Source organism: Aquarana catesbeiana, linkage group LG08 (genome assembly GCF_042186555.1).
Source record: "Aquarana catesbeiana isolate 2022-GZ linkage group LG08, ASM4218655v1, whole genome shotgun sequence".
Lineage (NCBI taxonomy): Eukaryota > Metazoa > Chordata > Amphibia > Anura > Ranidae > Aquarana > Aquarana catesbeiana.
In genome coordinates, this window is record NC_133331.1 from 139,176,609 (window position 1) to 139,194,610 (window position 18,002).

The window sequence follows — 18,002 nt, forward strand, 5'->3', positions numbered from 1 at the left end:
TAAATCCTTCTGAAAGAAACTATGATGTTGGAGACCGAGAATTGCTGGCTATCAAGGCTGCGCTTGAAGAATGGCGCTACCTCCTGGAAGGAGCAGCTCACCCCATCCTCATCTTCACGGACCATAAAAATCTCGAATACTTGAGGACGGCTAGACGACTAAGACGCCGGCAGGCAAGGTGGGCACTTTTCTTCTCTTGTTTTATGTTCCATATAACTTATCATCCTGGCTCAAAGAATGGTAAACCGGATGCCTTGTCCCGCATGTTCAGCGACCCAGTGGTATCCTCAGAACCTGATACTATTCTACCAGCCAAAAATTTTTTGCTTCTTCAGGCGGATTTGATGTCTCAGATAAAAGCAGATGTGATCAACCAACCACCTTCCAAAGATCTGGCTCTTCAATTGAGGGATGGTCTGTACTTTCATAATGAGCAAATCTTTATCCCTGAGCAATTCAGAGTTGCTGTCCTGAGGCGATGTCATGACCACCCATTAGCGGGCCACTTTGGAATTCGCAAAACGGCCAATCTGATCTCTTGTACATTCTGGTGGCCAGACTTGATGCAAGACTGCAAAAGATATGTTAACTCTTGTGTGACATGCCTGCGGAATAAGACGGACAGAGACAAAACTTGGAGCCTACTTGAGCCACTCCCTGTACCTGAGAAACCATGGAGCATGATCTCCATGGATTTCATCGTGGAACTCCCCCATCCGAAAACTTCACCACCATGTTTGTTGTGGTGGATCGCCTGACCAAGATGGCCCATTTTGTACCCTTACAAGGAACTCCTTCGGCCACAGAGACCGCCTCAGCTTTCATCAGGGAGATTGAAAGATTACATGGTGTCCCTGATAGCATCATCTCTGATCGTGGGGTGCAGTTTACGTCTAGATTTTGGAGGGCATTATGCAAAGCACTGAACATTGAACTCCGCCTCTCCACAGCCTACCATCCACAAACTAATGGACAAACTGAAAGAACCAATCAAACCCTTGAGCAGTACTTGCGGTGTTTTTCCTCTTTTGCACAAGATGACTGGCTATCACTTCTCCCACTGGCAGAATTTTCACACAATAATTCCATCCACTCTGCAACCAAGCAATCGCCCTTTTTTGCCAATTATGGGTACCACCCCTCTTTCTTACCTGAGCTGGCCATTGAATCATCTGTACCTGCTGTACAAAACAGATTAAACTTCCTCAGTACTAATATCCAATTACTGCAAGATACAATCTCCAAGACTCAAGCAAGCAATAAAAAGTTCTTCGACAAGAAGAAGAGAGGTAATCTGAACCTTAAACCTGGAGACAAGGTCTGGCTTTCCAAAACAAACTTGAAACTGAGCTGTCCTTCAAGAAAACTTGGCCCAAAATTTTTGGGACCCTTCCCAGTCAAGAGGAAAATTAATGCAGTAGCATTCGAGTTGGTGTTACCCAAGAATCTAAAGATCCACCCTGTATTCCATGTCTCTTTGTTGAAACCAGCTGTACCAAATCCATTTCCAGATCGGGTTTCTGAAATTCCTTCTCCGCTGCTCATCGAAGGGAATGAGGAATTTGAGGTGGAAGCCGTATTGGACTGTAGAAGAATCAAAAAATGGGTTGAAAGTGAAAACAACAAGGACCTCTCCAATTGGATCCTGTCTCTTTCAGAGATATTAGGACTATTATGGTACCAAAGGGATGTAGACAAGGGTATTATAAAATTTTTGTATTTTATTCAAAAATAAGATATTAAAAAGTCCCCAAAAAGGACACAATGTACAAACCATAACATATTAACACAATCACAAATTGGTTGTTACAGCAATGTTGACAATCAAATTGTATAAATAATGCCCACACAGACACATGGGAGCAGGTTATATGATACTTGCAGACGTGACCTCTACAGTTTCACGGTCACAGCCGCTTCTTCAGGAGGCGTCTATTAGTACATATTCTACAGAATAAAAAAGTGAAATATCAACATTACAAGGCGTGTCTAAGGTGGAAAAAACACATACAGCATAGAAAAAACACAATTGATATTGGAGAGAGTAATCCTAGTTATATGTTGCACTCACCAACCTAAACCCGCAAAGGGTTTGGAGCGATACTGTGAGACGCCCTCAGCAGGCGTTCCCCCGGGGGCGGGCCAGGGAGGCACTTTAAGGTGATACTATTATATAAAAAAATTGGAAGATATAAAAATTATGAACTCAGGGTTCTGCTAAATAGGAGAACCACCCGGATGTGTAAGGTCAGGGAGAAAGAAAGTAGTGGAAAAGAAGAAAGAAAAAAGGGGAATAAAAAAGGGGGGGGGAGAAAGGAGAGAGGAGGGAAAAAAAGGGGGGCCGATGGGGAAGAGGAGAGGACAGGGGAGAAAGGAATAGGAATAGGGGAGAAAGGAATAGGAATTGGGGAGAGAAAAAGAGATGAAAAGGGAAGGGGGAGGGGGGAGGGGGGAAGAGAATAGACTCGGGGGGATGGGGGGAAAAGAAGGAAGAAAGGGAAAAGGGGGGGGAAAGGGAAGAGGGAGAGGTGGAAAGAAAAGAAGGGGGATGAGAGGAATGAAAAAAGGGAGGGAAGAGGTCTGGGGGATTTGGCTTGGGGAAAAGGGGGTGAAAAAAATAAAAAAAGAAGGGAGGGGAAGGAGTGGGGGGGGGGGAACCGAGAAGAAGGGGTCATTATAAAATCCCCCATTCTGGCCCAAAAGAACCTGAAACTGTAGAGGTCACGTCTGCAAGTATCATATAACCTGCTCCCATGTGTCTGTGTAGGCATTATTTATACAATTTGATTGTCAACATTGCTGTAACAACCAATTTATGATTGTGTTAATATGTTATGGTTTGTACATTGTGTCCTTTTTGGGACTTTTTAATATCTTATTTTTGAATAAAATACAAAAATTTTATAATACCCTTGTCTACATCCCTTTGGTACCGTAATAGTCCTAATATCTCTGAGACAGGATCCAATTGGAGAGGTCCTTGTTGTTCTCTCTTTCAACCCATTTTTTGATCTATTCATGTAAAGGATGATGGTACCTATTAATGTTAGTTCACTTTATTTTCCTAACCACGTGGCCAACCTTTGAATATTGGACTGTAGAAGAAGGCATAACCAAACACAGTTCCTCATTAAATGGAAAGGCAATGGGTTGGAAGAAAATTCCTGGGAACCAGCTTCAGATGTGCATGCTCCCAAACTAGTGCAAGCCTTTTTTCAACGCCACCCAGAGAAAAGACACTTGAAGGGCATCCGGAGGCTGCCCTTAAGGGGGGGGCAATGTAAGAGAACTGTCAGGATGCGCCCGGCACGCACACGTGTGCATGCGCGCAGTCACGGGCATCGGCAGATTTCCTTGCGCAGGAACACACATCTGACCACAATTGGCACCTGACAGCCTATTTAAGGGTTGCTCTGATTTCTGACAGGTGCTGCTTGATCTTCAGCTGTGCCCTGAGATTCTGAAACCCTGTTTGTTTGACTTGACTTCCTGTTGCTGAAACCCTGGCCTTCCTGACCCTGTTTCTGGACACTGATTACTCTGATTACTGGTTCATGATCCTGGCTTCCTGTTTGACCTTGCTCCTGTTTATACCTTGGTACCTCGTTGCCCGCCCGTTACTGAACCCGGCTTACCTGATGAACTTGCTCCTGTCTCCTGTTTGGCTCCACGCTGTTTCCGAGTACCTGTGCTGGCCATCCATCCTCTCAGCTGTGCTGGTTCCAGCTCTTCACCAGAAACCCTGCCTGCACTTCCCAGTCTGCAACACTTCCGGCAAGTTCTGCACGCAGCATTCACAGGCACTCGTGTTCCTCCTGATCCTTGCCACCATCTGTTCCATCTCCAGTGGGGCTTGGATTGGAGATACAAGAGAGGCTGACCTCGTCATTTCAGACTCCTACCAGGTACGTGACACCCTGCTAGCAATACCAGCAATGGGCGAATAGCCCTCTCACCAGTCCCCAGGATGCTGCGATAACCTCTCACTGTATAAGGGGGGCCCCCTATTCCCTCTCTGAAAGCCTCTGGTATCCATTGGTTGAAATCAGAGGTTAAGTGGACGCTCTAGTCTCCCTGCTGCAGGGGTGCCAGTGCTGTGATGTGGGCAGTGATGTGCTGCCCCCAGGATTTCTCACTCCTAGTCTTAGGCTCCAATCTCCACTGGTATGGTTAGCTGGCAGGTGAATATCCAGTGTTGCACTCTAGATCTCTCGGTGCCAAGAGGAAGAGCCTTTCTAGGCAGTTTAATAAAAAATCATCTTTCCACTCCTCTTACTACACAGAGCATATTGGGATTTGTATTGTAAAGGAGTTAATTTGTTCCATTATATGGCTACCATCTCAAACTACCACTCTTAGGATTCTCATCGCTCTGCATAGAAGTTTATGGGTTTGCTCGGTTTTAGCTCTTTCCCTGCTAGCCGGAGGGGGATAGAGCAGCATAACATTAATATCACAGTAGAGGGAAAGAGGCAAATTGAGAGTAATGTCTCCACCTTTGTTCACACCTATGCCACTCTATCAGTGTGTAGAGTTACTGTTTGCATAGCCCACTCTTCAGATGTCTGCAGAGAAAACAAAAAGATGGCTACTGTATGTGCTCTAAGCCTGGTATACACTAGCAAGGAGTTCTCGAGGAGGTCTTTGCACTAACTACATGATCTTAGTACAGTAATCTCCCCACTAAGCTATTGTGTTCTGACAGGGGAACTGCACCCCATCAGAACACACTGGTCAGCAGTCGCAGCCCTTGGCTGTGAGCTCTGATAGGGTGCCGATCAGCAGATGCTTTTCTAGCATGCCGTTTTACAGAAGCTGGACGGTCGGCCGGCTTCTGTCAGACAGGCTGCCGTACACATGGCCCGAATGTCCATGGTTTCTGTTGAACTGGACGATATTTGGTCCATGTGTACCAAGCTTAAAGTGATTGTAAAGGCTTGATTTTTATTTTTTTTTTAATAAAAAACATATTATACTCACCTCCACTGTGCAGCTCCTTTTGCACAGTGTGGCCCCTGATTGTCCATTTCTGGGGTCTCTCTGCGGATCTCGTGGCTCCTCTCCGCATCAGATAACCCCTGCTAACGATCTGTAGCTGGCGGGACCGGCTCCCGATCGTGTGACCACTGTGATAGCAAATCACGGTGATCACATGATCATGCTTCCCACCCTCTGGCATTCAGATATTTTTAAAGAGACACAAGCTGGGCAGGAAAGTGTAAATATGGCTTCTATTTATGAAATGGCAAAGCTTCCAGCTGTCCTTAGTTTACAAGAACAGATTTGTGACATAAAGATTTGTTTTCCCTTTTTAGTTCCAAAAGGCCCTACTTTCTGCTGTTTTTTAATTTTTTTATTTATCATTGCTGAGTTTTATCTCAAATAAAGAGTATTATTTAATTAATAATCATGATAACTGTGTATATATATATATATATATATATATATATATATATATATATATATATATATATATATATATATATATATATATAGTAAAGGTACAGTATTTTGCACAAACCCAGAGGTTTGTTTATCTGCTTAAATATCCTTGCAAATTATATGTATCTCAGTTGTTTAAGTAATAAAACAAATGCCTAGAAGCCTCTTATAGAAGCAGCCTTCTTTAATTCCCAGGCATTTAGTCTGAATGGCCTTAGCATTGGCACTTGTTTGCAGTCAGGAAATCTTAGAATAACTACTTCTATCAAAAACTTCTCACAAATGTGTTTTGATTCATGACAGACAGATGGTTAAAATGATGGCACAAATAGTAGCAGTGCATTTACTGTTTAGAGATTATGCATAACTATGATTTCATGATAATTTTATATTTATTTTCTGGTTATTTTTTTTATTTTTTCTACCAGAATGGATTATTCTATTGTAAAACCTAACAAAGGGATTTAGTAAATAAAAGCACTGATATATCCCACCCTTGCTTTCACCACTATACCCAAACACTGTGCCTGCCCCTCCCCCCTACTATCATCACACCAGGGAACTTAGTACTTAAGCGGAGTTCCACCCAAAAGTGGAACTTCCGCTCATCTGATTCCCCCCCCCCCCCTCTGGTGCCACATTTGGCACCTTTCAGGGGGGAGGGGGGTGCAGATACCTGTCTAATACAGGTATTTGCACCCACTTCCTGGAATAGACTCTCGCGGGAGTCACGCTCCTTCCCGCACCCCAACCCCCCCCGCTGTCTCCTGGGAAACACACAAGTCCCAGGAGATAGCGGGGACCACTCAGAATACGCAGCAAGTTTCACTTCCTAAATCCCTCACAGAGAATGGCGGCGGCAGCTGCCGTGAGCTGAGGGATTCATTGGCTTTGGCTGCCGACATTGCTGGACTCCAGGACAGGTAAGTGTCCATTTATTAAAAGTCAGCAGCTGCAGTATTTGTAGCTGCTGGCTTTTAATATTTTTTTTTTAGGTGGACTCCCTCTTTATGTCTTAGATTCCACATAGCAAATATTATTGAATGAATGTTACTAAGTACTGTTTTACGATGGCTTTGGAGAAGTTACTTGGCCAAGATGTTCTGTACTGGTATATAAGAATTAGTTTGCTGTGTAGATTGGTTTGCATTTGCCTATTGATTGTACCACCTGTGGGTACTTTTGAAAAATTAAAATAAAGAATTTAAGGGAAAAAAGGGTCCTTAGGTACATACTATGCATATAACACCAATAGCGGTTGGGTGTATTCATTTTTTTCCTTTAGTGTAAGGGGTACTCCTGAAGGTGTCTGAAATCACCTGGCATGTAGTAGTTAACATTGGCCGGCTTTCGGCGGGGCCCTACTTAAGTTGGTGCACATGAACTATACCTTTAAAGGTGTGGGTAGAGAAAGTGAGCTTCTAAGTAGGAGCAGTCTCTATGTATTATGTTATGTTAGCAATGTGTACCGGGCATTAAGATGTGTAGTTGAGCTCAACACTCCTGGCAAATGAATAGTCTGGTTCAAATGGCTTGGCGATTAACAGGTCCCAGCACACAGGGTGCAGCCTCTCTGCTCCAGTCCGCACACAGTGCAGTTTCTTGGCTCTGACGCAGTGTCTCTCTCTCTTCCTCTCAAGCATAGTCTCTGGGGTAGCTCTGATATGGGTGGACAGCCACAGCAGCAGATCCGCTAAGCTCCTCTCCTTGGCTCTGATCCCTATGAAGTAGAGCCCAGACCCTAGAAGTAGGTCTGTACCCTCTGGACCAGCCCTGATCTTTCTCAGAATGCCCAGGAAAATTATCAAAACCTCCTCTTCTGGGTGCAAGGATTTGTGGAAATTAAAGTCCAGTAGCCACTAGACTCCATAGACATGTATGGCGTAGCATTTCTTTAAAGACTATATCTCCCAGGACCCTTAGTGTCTTCACAGCAAGTCCTCTCTGAGATTCCTGTTGTTTTGTGTTCTCCCACTTTATGTTTGTATCTGATCTTACTGCCAGTTGTGGAGGGGGGAGAAAAAAGTAAGCGGGAAATTCATCACTGACATAGAATCGCTCTTGTCTAATCTGCAGCAGCTCCTGAAGGGATAAGCAGGGGACTGAATTCGCACACAAGGCTACTCTGTTTATGGTTCCCTGATAACAACTGTGGCCTGCTCCTTAGTCTCTCGCTGGCAGCACAGGAGTGGGGTGGGGCGAGCAGGGGATGAAGTACACACAGAGCCACACCAACCCTGCTACAGACAGCAACCTGGTGGGGGATGGAGGACACATAAACAAACAGCCAGCAGCACCCAGCTACAATACTGTATGTCAATATACACCATTTTTTTTCTATTTTTTTTATCATAGGTGAGATCTGTATATTAATTGCCCATCTATGTACTATCTCTGAGTCTAGTATGTACTACACAAACAAAAATTTCCCAACACACTTACCAACTAGCCTACAAACAAAATTGACTCTGTCTAACAACTCAGATTAAAAACAGAGGGTTTTGTTGCACACATTTGCACATTTATATGGAAGCCGCAGTGCCCATGTCAAGGCTCCTCTGTATACTGCAGTCCAAACTCTATATTTTTGAGAGTCTCCAAGTTGGAGCATATAATATATTGCAGTGGATAAATTAAGGGCCGGTTTGCCTGGAGAAGCCCACTCCTCCTTAAAGGCACAGGGACAGACTGGTCGCCCAGCAAGAGCAGAATGGCAGCAAAGGTATCCAATGTGTTCCCACACCAAATCAGCAAACAAGCTATACAAAAAGATGGCAACAAACCACCCCAATTTATAACTAGACTTTGCAGTAAGGTGCACATGGAATCAGTATATCAGTAAATCATGGGTACAATGTGGGCTTCTGCATACACTGCCTACAGCTCTCTGCCCATACCTCTGTACAGGCATATAGCTACTGAGCTGCAGAAGTGTCAATGGACTATGAGGGCGCTGATCAGTGCGCTTGTAGTTCATTGAGAATTACAAGTCCATTTGCTGCAGTGGCAAACGAGACCTTTAGTTTATTCATTCACAGATTGCTGTGAATGAAGGACGCTGCTGTGCGTCAGCCACACTGATTTTAATTGTCGCAGGCGGTCGGGGTGATCTGGCCAGTAAGTCTGTTATATTTCAAATGTAGCACCCTCAGAGTTGCTAATTGTAGGAAAATTTAGTTGGCTCCTCTGTAGGCAGAGGAGCAGAGGTTAATTGTTGTTTTTGACTGTGCAATGCTTCAAGGCTGTGGCTCAGTTACCTCATCCTGGCTGCTAGAATTCACTAGATAGTTCCAGAACTTAGAGGGTGGAGGGACAGATGCTGCAGCCTGAATATTTATGGAGTTCCAACCAATCGCCGAGAAGACAAGGCTCATTAGATGGGGAAACCGTCCCATAAATAGTCAGAAGTCTGGCAGTCTGGGAGCAGAGTTCAGGGTCCAGTCACCTGGAGGGGACTCCTGTGCTGGGGGACCCTGCCCTTGGGCAGAGGGGAAGCTAGGAGAAAAAGAGGAGAGAGAGAATCAGCAGCTGGAAGCGTCACATCCCAGCCTCAGCTAAGCTTAGATGAAGATACCCTGAAATCAAGTCCAGGCCTGTACAGCAGTGTGCCTCTACAGCAGCCCCTTGGAACCCAAGATTCACTTAAAGGGAGTAAATTCCACTTCTATCTACCCCAAACCTGTATAGAGAGGACAGTAAGGCTGCAACACTGTACGACTCTAGGCCCAGGGGACAGCTTAGTGCCAGCAAAACATCCAGAAGTAACCCCATTTCTCTAGCTTGGGAAAGCAGTAGCCAGGTGCTTTGGCATTCCTGCAAGGATCACCACCTTCATCTTCAGTTTTGGAACTTTTACTTGTTGCTAGTTTGCTGCACCATCAATCCCATGGGTGGACAGCACTTTTTCCCAGTAGTTGGAGACATTAACAAGTCCTCAAGAGTTTATCCAGTTCTTCATTTCTGGACACCCCATGCACCCCTCTCCAATTTATCCTAAACAAAAACAAAACAAAACCCCTAGTCTGTTTATTGAGCCTGGGAAGAAAGTGTGGAAAATTCCTGTTGCCTTGCTGCATTGGGGAAAGACCTGAAAATCCAGTGGCTGCTACAGGAGTGAGCGCTACACAAATGACCAAGTTGCCCAGCAAAAGTGTCATGTAGAGAGTTGAGACAAACTATTTATCGTTGGCAGGTACTTACAATGGTCAGCTTTTATTCAAGTGTGTTACTGGCTGCATCACAAGATTAAAGGGAAATCAAAGGAAAAAAAATAAATTGAAAACTAATACAGCCACCACATTTAAGGATTGGTAAGCTGCAATATATAACATTTTTGTTTTTGGGTTTATTATCACTTTAACCTCTTCCTGTCAACATGGCGCATAGATGCGGCCTCTCGGCAGTTAGGCTTTAATGCAGAGAGGCTGCATATATGCGGTCCTATGTAAACACTTTTCTGTGCTGAGAGCGCACGCCCTGTGTGCTCCCAGCACAGTTATCGGTAGGGACCAGGAAAGCTAATGATGCATACTTGCAATTGTGAGCTTTCCAATCATGTGACCGATGTGACAGCCAATCACAGCAGTCACATGACTCAAATGCCCGCCTCCCAGCATTTAGAAGCTCTTAAAGGGCCAGGAGGCAGTGGCAGGAAGGGGTTAAGTCCTTCAGCAGTTTTCCACAACTGCATTATTGTGGATGAATGTACTCTATAAATTTCAACTGAAAATTAACTGCCTACGTTATCATGTTGACAATATTTATTTGTAACATATTACCATCCTTCTGAGCTATAATAATTTTACATAATTTTGGGTAATTGGTACAAAGTCACACTACTTTCTATTCCTCCAGGTTATTAATAATATTACTAAAAAGCTCTGGGCATAGCACCATTAACCATATTGTTAACTTTCCTCACAGTTTAAATATGTTTTGTTTGTAACACCCCTTTTTCTTCTGTCTCTTATTCAAAATATGTTGATTGTAATTTTTGTAACTTTAAACAAATTATCTTTTTCTAGTGACTTATGGGATGACAAGCTCTAGCACTTATTATTATACCAACGTGATGTCCAACCTTTTCCTGCAAACTGCTTCTGATAGTGGAGTCACATTCCAGAGTATTAACGACATGAATGATTTTTGGTCGGTGAGTGGGAATTCTCAAGTACTCAAAAATAACATCTAGGGCGGCCGCACACCGCTGAAGGCATCTTTATTGTTGAAATAAAATCCAATACAGTATCTTCATGTTCAAAATGAGTAAGCACCACAGCCTGGTGTTAAACGCTTTAGCTGTTTGTCCTTGTCCTTTTTGTACATGAAGATACTGTATTGGATTTTATTTCAACAATAAAGATGCCTTCAGCTGTGTGCAGCTTTCCAGGATTTCTTTCCTTCTTCCAAGTTTGTGCAGAGCCAGCACCTGCGAGCTCATCATAGGGTGGGTGTTTCCCTAAAGGTTCAGAGCTTTTTGGAGCAGCAATCCCTTTTCCAAAAATAACATCTATAGTTTAACTAAATGGTCAGCCCACCCAACTCATAACCCTTACGGATGTTGGTTAGGATATCTATGGCATGCTGGTGAACATAGATGCTGGTGACCACATCTTTGGAGCACTTGTGACCAGGAATGCTGCTGATCAGGGACACTGTTGACCACATATCAGGGACACTGGTAACCACATCTGTGGAGATGCTAGCGACCAGATGTCTGCATCCACATTCCCTGCCCATTGCTATATAGAAAAGTGAGTGTGAAACTGGATTCCTTTAGCTGACCATGGCTAATGAAGGCATAGAGCTTTGAGCCTTGAGCTATGAAATCTAGCTCTTACTACAGAAACTCCTAAGATAAAAGAAGCCAGTTGGCGATAAGCCCATGAGTGCCTACACCCTATAATACATGTTGTAATTGGACTAAGTAAATGGTGATATATAATGCTAACCACAATATACTATTTATTTCTCTCTAGTATACACAAGGGCCATTACTAGATGGCCTTTACTGGACCAAATGGTACAATAATGAAACGCTAGATAACAGCCAACATTCGTTCATTTATTATGAAAATTTGCTTCTTGGAGTACCGCGGATACGTCAGCTGAAGGTGGAAAATAACTCTTGCATAGTACATAAAGACTTTAGAGATGACATTTATGGGTGCTATGATGTGTATTCAGAGGGTGAAGAAGACAGGAATCCATTTGGATTGATGAATGGAACAGCGTAAGTAAATGTTTTTCTTTAGATCTTTTTAGGCCAAGCAAATAACAGTGTTGATGATGTGATATGCAGCTTAAACAGCACACCCTGACTTTGCTTCCAAATGGCAGATGGGAGTGTGGTGAGAAGGCTAGTATGAGCTGCTAGGGGCACCATCAAAATGAATGCATGAGTAAAGCAACTACTATCTGACAGTTTCTGTGCACAGAGGCTGTGCAGACTCTACTGACCCTTCTGTCATGTCTCAGTTCTCTAGCAATTCCCTATATATCAACTGTGTAAACTCTGTGTAAAAATCAACTTTAAGTTCAAAAGTCTGATTTAGTCTCTGTTTTTAGTCTGCCTAGATACTCTGACATCACCTCTCTTTTCCCAATAGGCTGGAATAATTATTTCTTTATCGCTTATTAAAGGAGAAGTACAGCCAAAGCTCATTTGGCTGTACTGCTCCTGTGGATCACAGGAGTGCAATTTGTTCTGTACTCCTGTGACCCGTTTTTAGCAGACAGCAGGGTTGGTTGACTTTACAGAGCCGGTCCAGGCTGCGGATAGATCGAAACAATCTGGCCGGGATCTGCCCACAACCCTGGACCGGCACCTGGCACAGCCTCTCAGCCTCCACAGCCCAGCGCTCCAGTGAGTGCGTGGGGGGGCAGAGCAGACAGCGGTAACTAACAGTCACCAGCTCTCTGCTCACAGAGGTCTGAGAACCATGCGTTCAGCAGTGTTTGATTGCTCGGTTCTTAGTCTTAGAACAGGTGGGGGACAGGTGCGGCATCAGACCGATGCTGCAGCCACCTAGGTAAGTATGATCCTAAAAAAAAAAAAACTGAACTTTGAGGGACAAAGGATTCAGTTATTCTGATACAATTGGGTTATATGCAGCTCCCTGCAGGAAGATTTGGGTAATGGCAAACAAAAAAGTAATTGACCAGCCAGGTATAACACCTCCCACCAGTGGCAGAATTATAGGGGTCGCTGAGATTGCCATGGCGATCGGGCCCCTTACTGCAGGGGGCCCTTGAAGGCCCCCCGTACTCTTCGATAGGAGGAGCGGCATGGGCGGCTGAGACGAGCTCCCTGATCGTCAGGCAAACTGTAATCGGCAGCACTGTGCAGGGAGCTTGTCACATTAACCTAAAGTGAAAGCACAGTGCTGTGCTCTTTGTCTCCCCCTACAGTGCAGTACCCGGCAGGAAGAGCTAAGGTAAAGGTCTGACGTTTTTTTATAAGACTATCTATCTATCTATCTATCTATCTATCTGTCACGGAACGTCCCACACTCCGCTTGAGTGCTTCCGTCAGTATACCGCTTCCTAAGTTCTGGAACACGAGTCCAATGGATCTGGCTATAGGAACCCCCAAGAACTAGACAATACCAGTCTTGGAGTACATCAGGACTAACTTTATTTGAGATCTCACACAAATTTATACAGCAGGCTGACTCAAAGCTAACCTAATTAACATGAGCTAATTTACTACAAAATTTACCCAGACCAGATGACTCAGAGACATGACCTGTAGGACACAGTCTTGTGGGCACCGAGCTTCACACAGTAGTATAAACACAATAGCAGGAGCTAATTACAATTAACAATACAAACAACGATCTCCCCCCCTCCTCAGCCTAGTCATCAACAGTTCGTCTCCTAGCCAGTCCTGGAGGCTAATGTGATCAGCTCACTCAATTAACAGGTTGAGTTCAGAATCAAACAAACCAATAATAGTCTCTACATACATCCTGGGAGATATTGTGGACAAATATTACTGTCCCATTTTAAGTAGTCCAAGATATATTTTCTCACTCACCCTGTGCCAGGATAGCACAGGGTGACTTAGACATAAGAGGTATATGGGGAGCTGAAACAAGGACATCCCCTACTTTCCAAGGGATTCTGAGTTCCACGGGCCCTCCCGTCACATCTCTCCCCTTTCGGCAGAAGACTAAAACAGGAGGAGACCCCAGACGGGTTGACTCCGAAGTTAGTAAGTAGTTCCAGTCCTCTAATGCCTGTACCCACACAGTACCCAAAATAAATTGTTTCAAACAAAGCATTACTCACCCAGCCAACCTCTGCCTCTCTCAGAGAACCTATCTGCCGCTGGGGAGAGGCCTGGACTGGCCCTTCTCCCTGGAGTCCCTTCTGCCACTGGAGAGAAGACAGGGTGACTGGGCTCACTCTGTCGTGCTGTTGGGGATCTGGGCCAACTGCCCAGCATCCCTGGGGTATACAGGTGGAGACTGAAGTCCCATCCACCTTCACAGGAAATCCATCCTCTGTTAGTTGAGGGCAGAGTCCAGCAGTCCTCGGGCCTGTTGCCAGCCCTTCCGCTGGAAACCCCACACCATCTGCTCTGGCTAACTGTTGGGGAGGGAGGCCGACTGCCCCGCCTCCCTGGAACTCTGTAGTTGTTGCCGGTGCTGGGCAGAGGTTGGTAACATTCTGCCCTGTTGCCAGCACTTCTGCTGGGGACTCCGCATCCTCCGCTCCGGCTAACCATTGGGGCAGGAGGCTGGCTTCCTCCACTCCCAAACTGTGTAGCTGCCATTGGGGAGGTGAGCCGGCTGCTTCCTTTTCCATTCCCTCATCTGGTTGCTTGGACGACATGTCTATGGTACTGTCTCCCAGGTGCACTGATCTTTGCTGGGGAGGGAAGGCCGCTTCCTCCACCCCGGCCAACTGTTGGGGAGGGACAACACACAACTCCTCTCCCTTAGCCCCCTGTATCTGCTGCTGGGAAGTGATTGCCACCTTCTCACCCTGGGCCTCCGAAACTGACACAGGTGTGGGGCAGAGGTCTTGGACCCTCTGTCCGGTTGCCAGCACTTCTGCTGGGGGTGTGCTAGGTGGTTCCTCCTCTACAGAAACATCTATTAAATCCCCAGTCTCTGGAATTGCTAAAAGTGTGGGGCAGAGTTCTTGGACCCTCTGTTCAGTTACCAGATCTTCAGCTGGAGAAGTTTGTTGTAACTCCACAGATACTGCTGTTGGTGCTGGGCAGAGCACAGTGAAGTTTGGCCCTAATACCAGCTCTTCTGCCGGAGGCTCATCAGGTTGTTCTTCCTCAGCAGAAAAGACTATTAAATCCCCTATCTCTATAACTGGTGTCTGGGGATAGAGGTTCACCATCTCCTGTCCATGGAACCCAGAAGATGTTATCAGTGCTGGACAGAGGTTAGCAGAGCTCTGCCCTGTGGTCAGCACTTCAGGTTTGGGGACGGCAATCTTCAGATTTTCCACTGCCGATTCTCTGGCATGCTGCTGAACGTGTTTTAGCAGTTTCCTGTATGCCCTTTCCAGATGCTGTTCTTTCCTTAGCAAATAGTCCAGATCAGGTTTGAGCTCTGAGACCCCTGCAAGACCGAGCATAGCCTCTCCATATTCTCGCAGGTCCTTAAGGTCAGGCTCCCCTTCATCGCCAAACATAAAATGATCTGTAAGGCTCTCCCACAGCAATCCAGGACCTCCAAAGTCATATCCCTCCGGAGAGCATTCTGTTGTCTCCCCTAAATATCCCTCCTCTGCATGCCATTGCAGAGCCCGATAATGATTGTCCAGCTCTATCTCCTGCTGGACCAGCCTGTCCAACTCAGTCACCCATTGCTCCTGGGGCCGCTCTCCCAGGAATGCCATCCGCAATGCCCGTTGGTCACTGGCCCGTTGCTCTTGGCTTGGAAAGCACTTGCCCTGTTTTATACCAGCGAGCTGGAGGGCTCCAATCCAGAGCTCCACCCGAATTTGCTGCCTAAGCTCCAAGTATTCATCCTCAGGCACAGTCCTGGTGTATGTTGAAAGGATGATCCGCAGCAGCCCCGGGAACTCTGATGCCAGGTCCATATTTCCGCTGGGGTGACTGAGTCTGCTATCCTGATCTTGGATCAAGGTGGAGGTTTAGATTTCCCAGACTTCTGGAAGCTTCCCGCTGCTTGCCACCAATGTCACGGAACGTCCCACACTCCGCTTGAGTGCTTCCGTCAGTATACCACTTCCTAAGTTCTGGAACACGAGTCCAATGGATCTGGCTATAGGAACCCCCAAGAACTAGATAACACCAGTCTTGGAGTACATCAGGACTAACTCTTTATTTGAGATCTCACACAAATTTATACAGCAGGCTGACTCAAAGCTAATTTACTAAAAAATTTACCCAGACCAGATGACTCAGAGACATGACCTGTAGGACACAGACTTGTGGGCACTGAGCTTCACACAATAGTATAAACACAATAGCAGGAGCTAATTACAATTAACAATACAAACAACAATCTCCCCCCCTCCTCAGCCTAGTCATCAACATTTCGTCTCCTAGCCAGTCCTGGAGGCTAATGTGATCAGCTCACTCAATTAACAGTTTTTTTTTTTTTTTTAAACAAGATTTTTATTGAGCATATTGACATGTTACATCACATTCTGTAAACAGTAGGTCGCTTTACATCTCATTGAAGATAACATGTTACCTCTACACATATAACACATCCAGTTTCACATGTTCTGCAGTTATCTCTTTCAATATTAAAACAACCTTCTACCTCATTCAACCTGATTGTTTTGCTCTTTTTTTTTTTTTTTTTTTTTTAAGTAAGTCTTTATTTATATGTATATCATATTTTACTAGAAAACCGCTCAGAAAGAAGAGCGCCTGGACAGTCAACATAAACATTGGAACTTTAGTTTCAGACAGAGAAAAAACAAACTCTCACAAGACCCCCTCCCTGTATGGACTCCCTCCCCTCCCTTCCCACCCCCCCTCATTATTTATCTGCCCCTAATATGGTATGCATCCATTCTTTCAACACTCTACTGTCCACCCTCATCATTGCCTAGATTCTTTCTTCTCTATTGCTCTCCTCCTCTTCTACCGATAAGGTATTTTTGGACTCAGTCCACCTACACCACACTTTCCTAAATTTTTTGGGGGCTCCTCTCGCCTCGTATGTCATTCTATACATAAGTACATCATCATTTATTATTTTTATCCACATTCCCAGGGTGAGTTGTTCACCATGTATCCATCGTCGAGCGATCAGTTTTCTCACCCCAAAATAGAGAAGTCTAAGGAACAGTTTAGTATTTGTATTCATCTCTTCCTGATCAAAGATCCCCAGCAGGCACCTCATAGGAGAGCATATGTTTGGAAGACCAAAGTGGTCAGATATGAACTCAGTCACCTGAGACCATAGAGGTCTTACCTTAGGACAATCCCACACCATATGAAGGAAAGTTCCCTCATCTCCCCTACATTTATGACATTCTGGGTTGTCCCTTCTGTGCATTTTAAATAGTCTAGTTGGAGTGTAGTACATCTGGTGTAAATATCGAAGCTGTATCATTCTATCCGTGGAGGAAATCACCGATACGAAATATGTATCAAGTACCTCCTGCCACAATTCCTCAGTCAGTTCCAGAATGAAAGTCGTCCACCTACTTCTGGTCCTAGCAGTCAGGTCAGGTCCTTCCAATCTAATCTCCTTGTAGTATCTGGATATACGCTTAGTCGGTTCCGGGTCAATCAGGACCTTTTCCAAGGCTGTGTTTTGTACCTTCACCTCCCCCCTCCCGAACTGGGCTGTCGCTGCGTGCTGCAGTTGGGTATATCTGAACTGCCACGTCCTAGGTACACCAAACTGCTCCCTCAGTTGTGCGAAGGATGTTAGCCTGCCATCCTGGTATATGTGATGTAGATATTTTATCCCAAATTTGGCCCATCCATGCCCATCCTCTATTTTGCAGAACTCTTTTAGAGATTTATTATACCAGAGGGGACAATTAGGTGACAACCATAGCGGGTCATCCATTATTTTCTGTGCACAAAGATGGAATACCCTACCTGGTAGTGCCATAACAGATCCCATCCCTCTCCCTGGTATCTCTTTTCTAAACAGAATGTTCAGTAATGTTTCCTGTGATGTGGCAACAGCCGCCTCCAGTAGAGTAGTGGCATTAGGTATCTGGGGGAAACATCGCCAATGCAAGAATGTCATTTGGGATGCAAAGAAATAGGATCTCATGTCCGGCATAGCCAACCCCCCCCCCGAGTTATTGATAGTTTCAGGATTGCTAGGGATAACCTGGGAGCCTTGGTTCCCCACAAGAAATCCACCACAATGGAGTCTATGCGTTTAAACGTTTTCACCGAGACATATACAGGCGAGTTCGACAGAACGTACAACAGCTTTGGCAGGATAATCATTTTAAATAGGTTTATACGACCCATCACTGTCAATGGCATATTCCTCCACCGCTGCACCTTCTCACGAAGAGCCTCCACTACCGGTCTCAAATTAAGGTCTATATACCCGGAAATGGGAAGTTGAATCACAACTCCCAGA

The 18,002-nt window shown here is 45.1% G+C and overlaps 1 protein-coding gene across 1 annotated transcript in view; it reads left to right on the forward strand.

The window, feature by feature from the left end:
- Positions 1-18,002, forward strand: part of PKD2L1 (polycystin 2 like 1, transient receptor potential cation channel) — a 156,379-nt gene that overhangs the window by 52,760 nt on the left and 85,617 nt on the right. The window contains exons 3-4 of the mRNA XM_073596448.1: positions 10,467-10,594; positions 11,421-11,674. Of these exons, the coding sequence (XP_073452549.1) occupies positions 10,467-10,594; positions 11,421-11,674 (382 nt within the window). The remainder of the gene's footprint in view (positions 1-10,466; positions 10,595-11,420; positions 11,675-18,002) is intronic.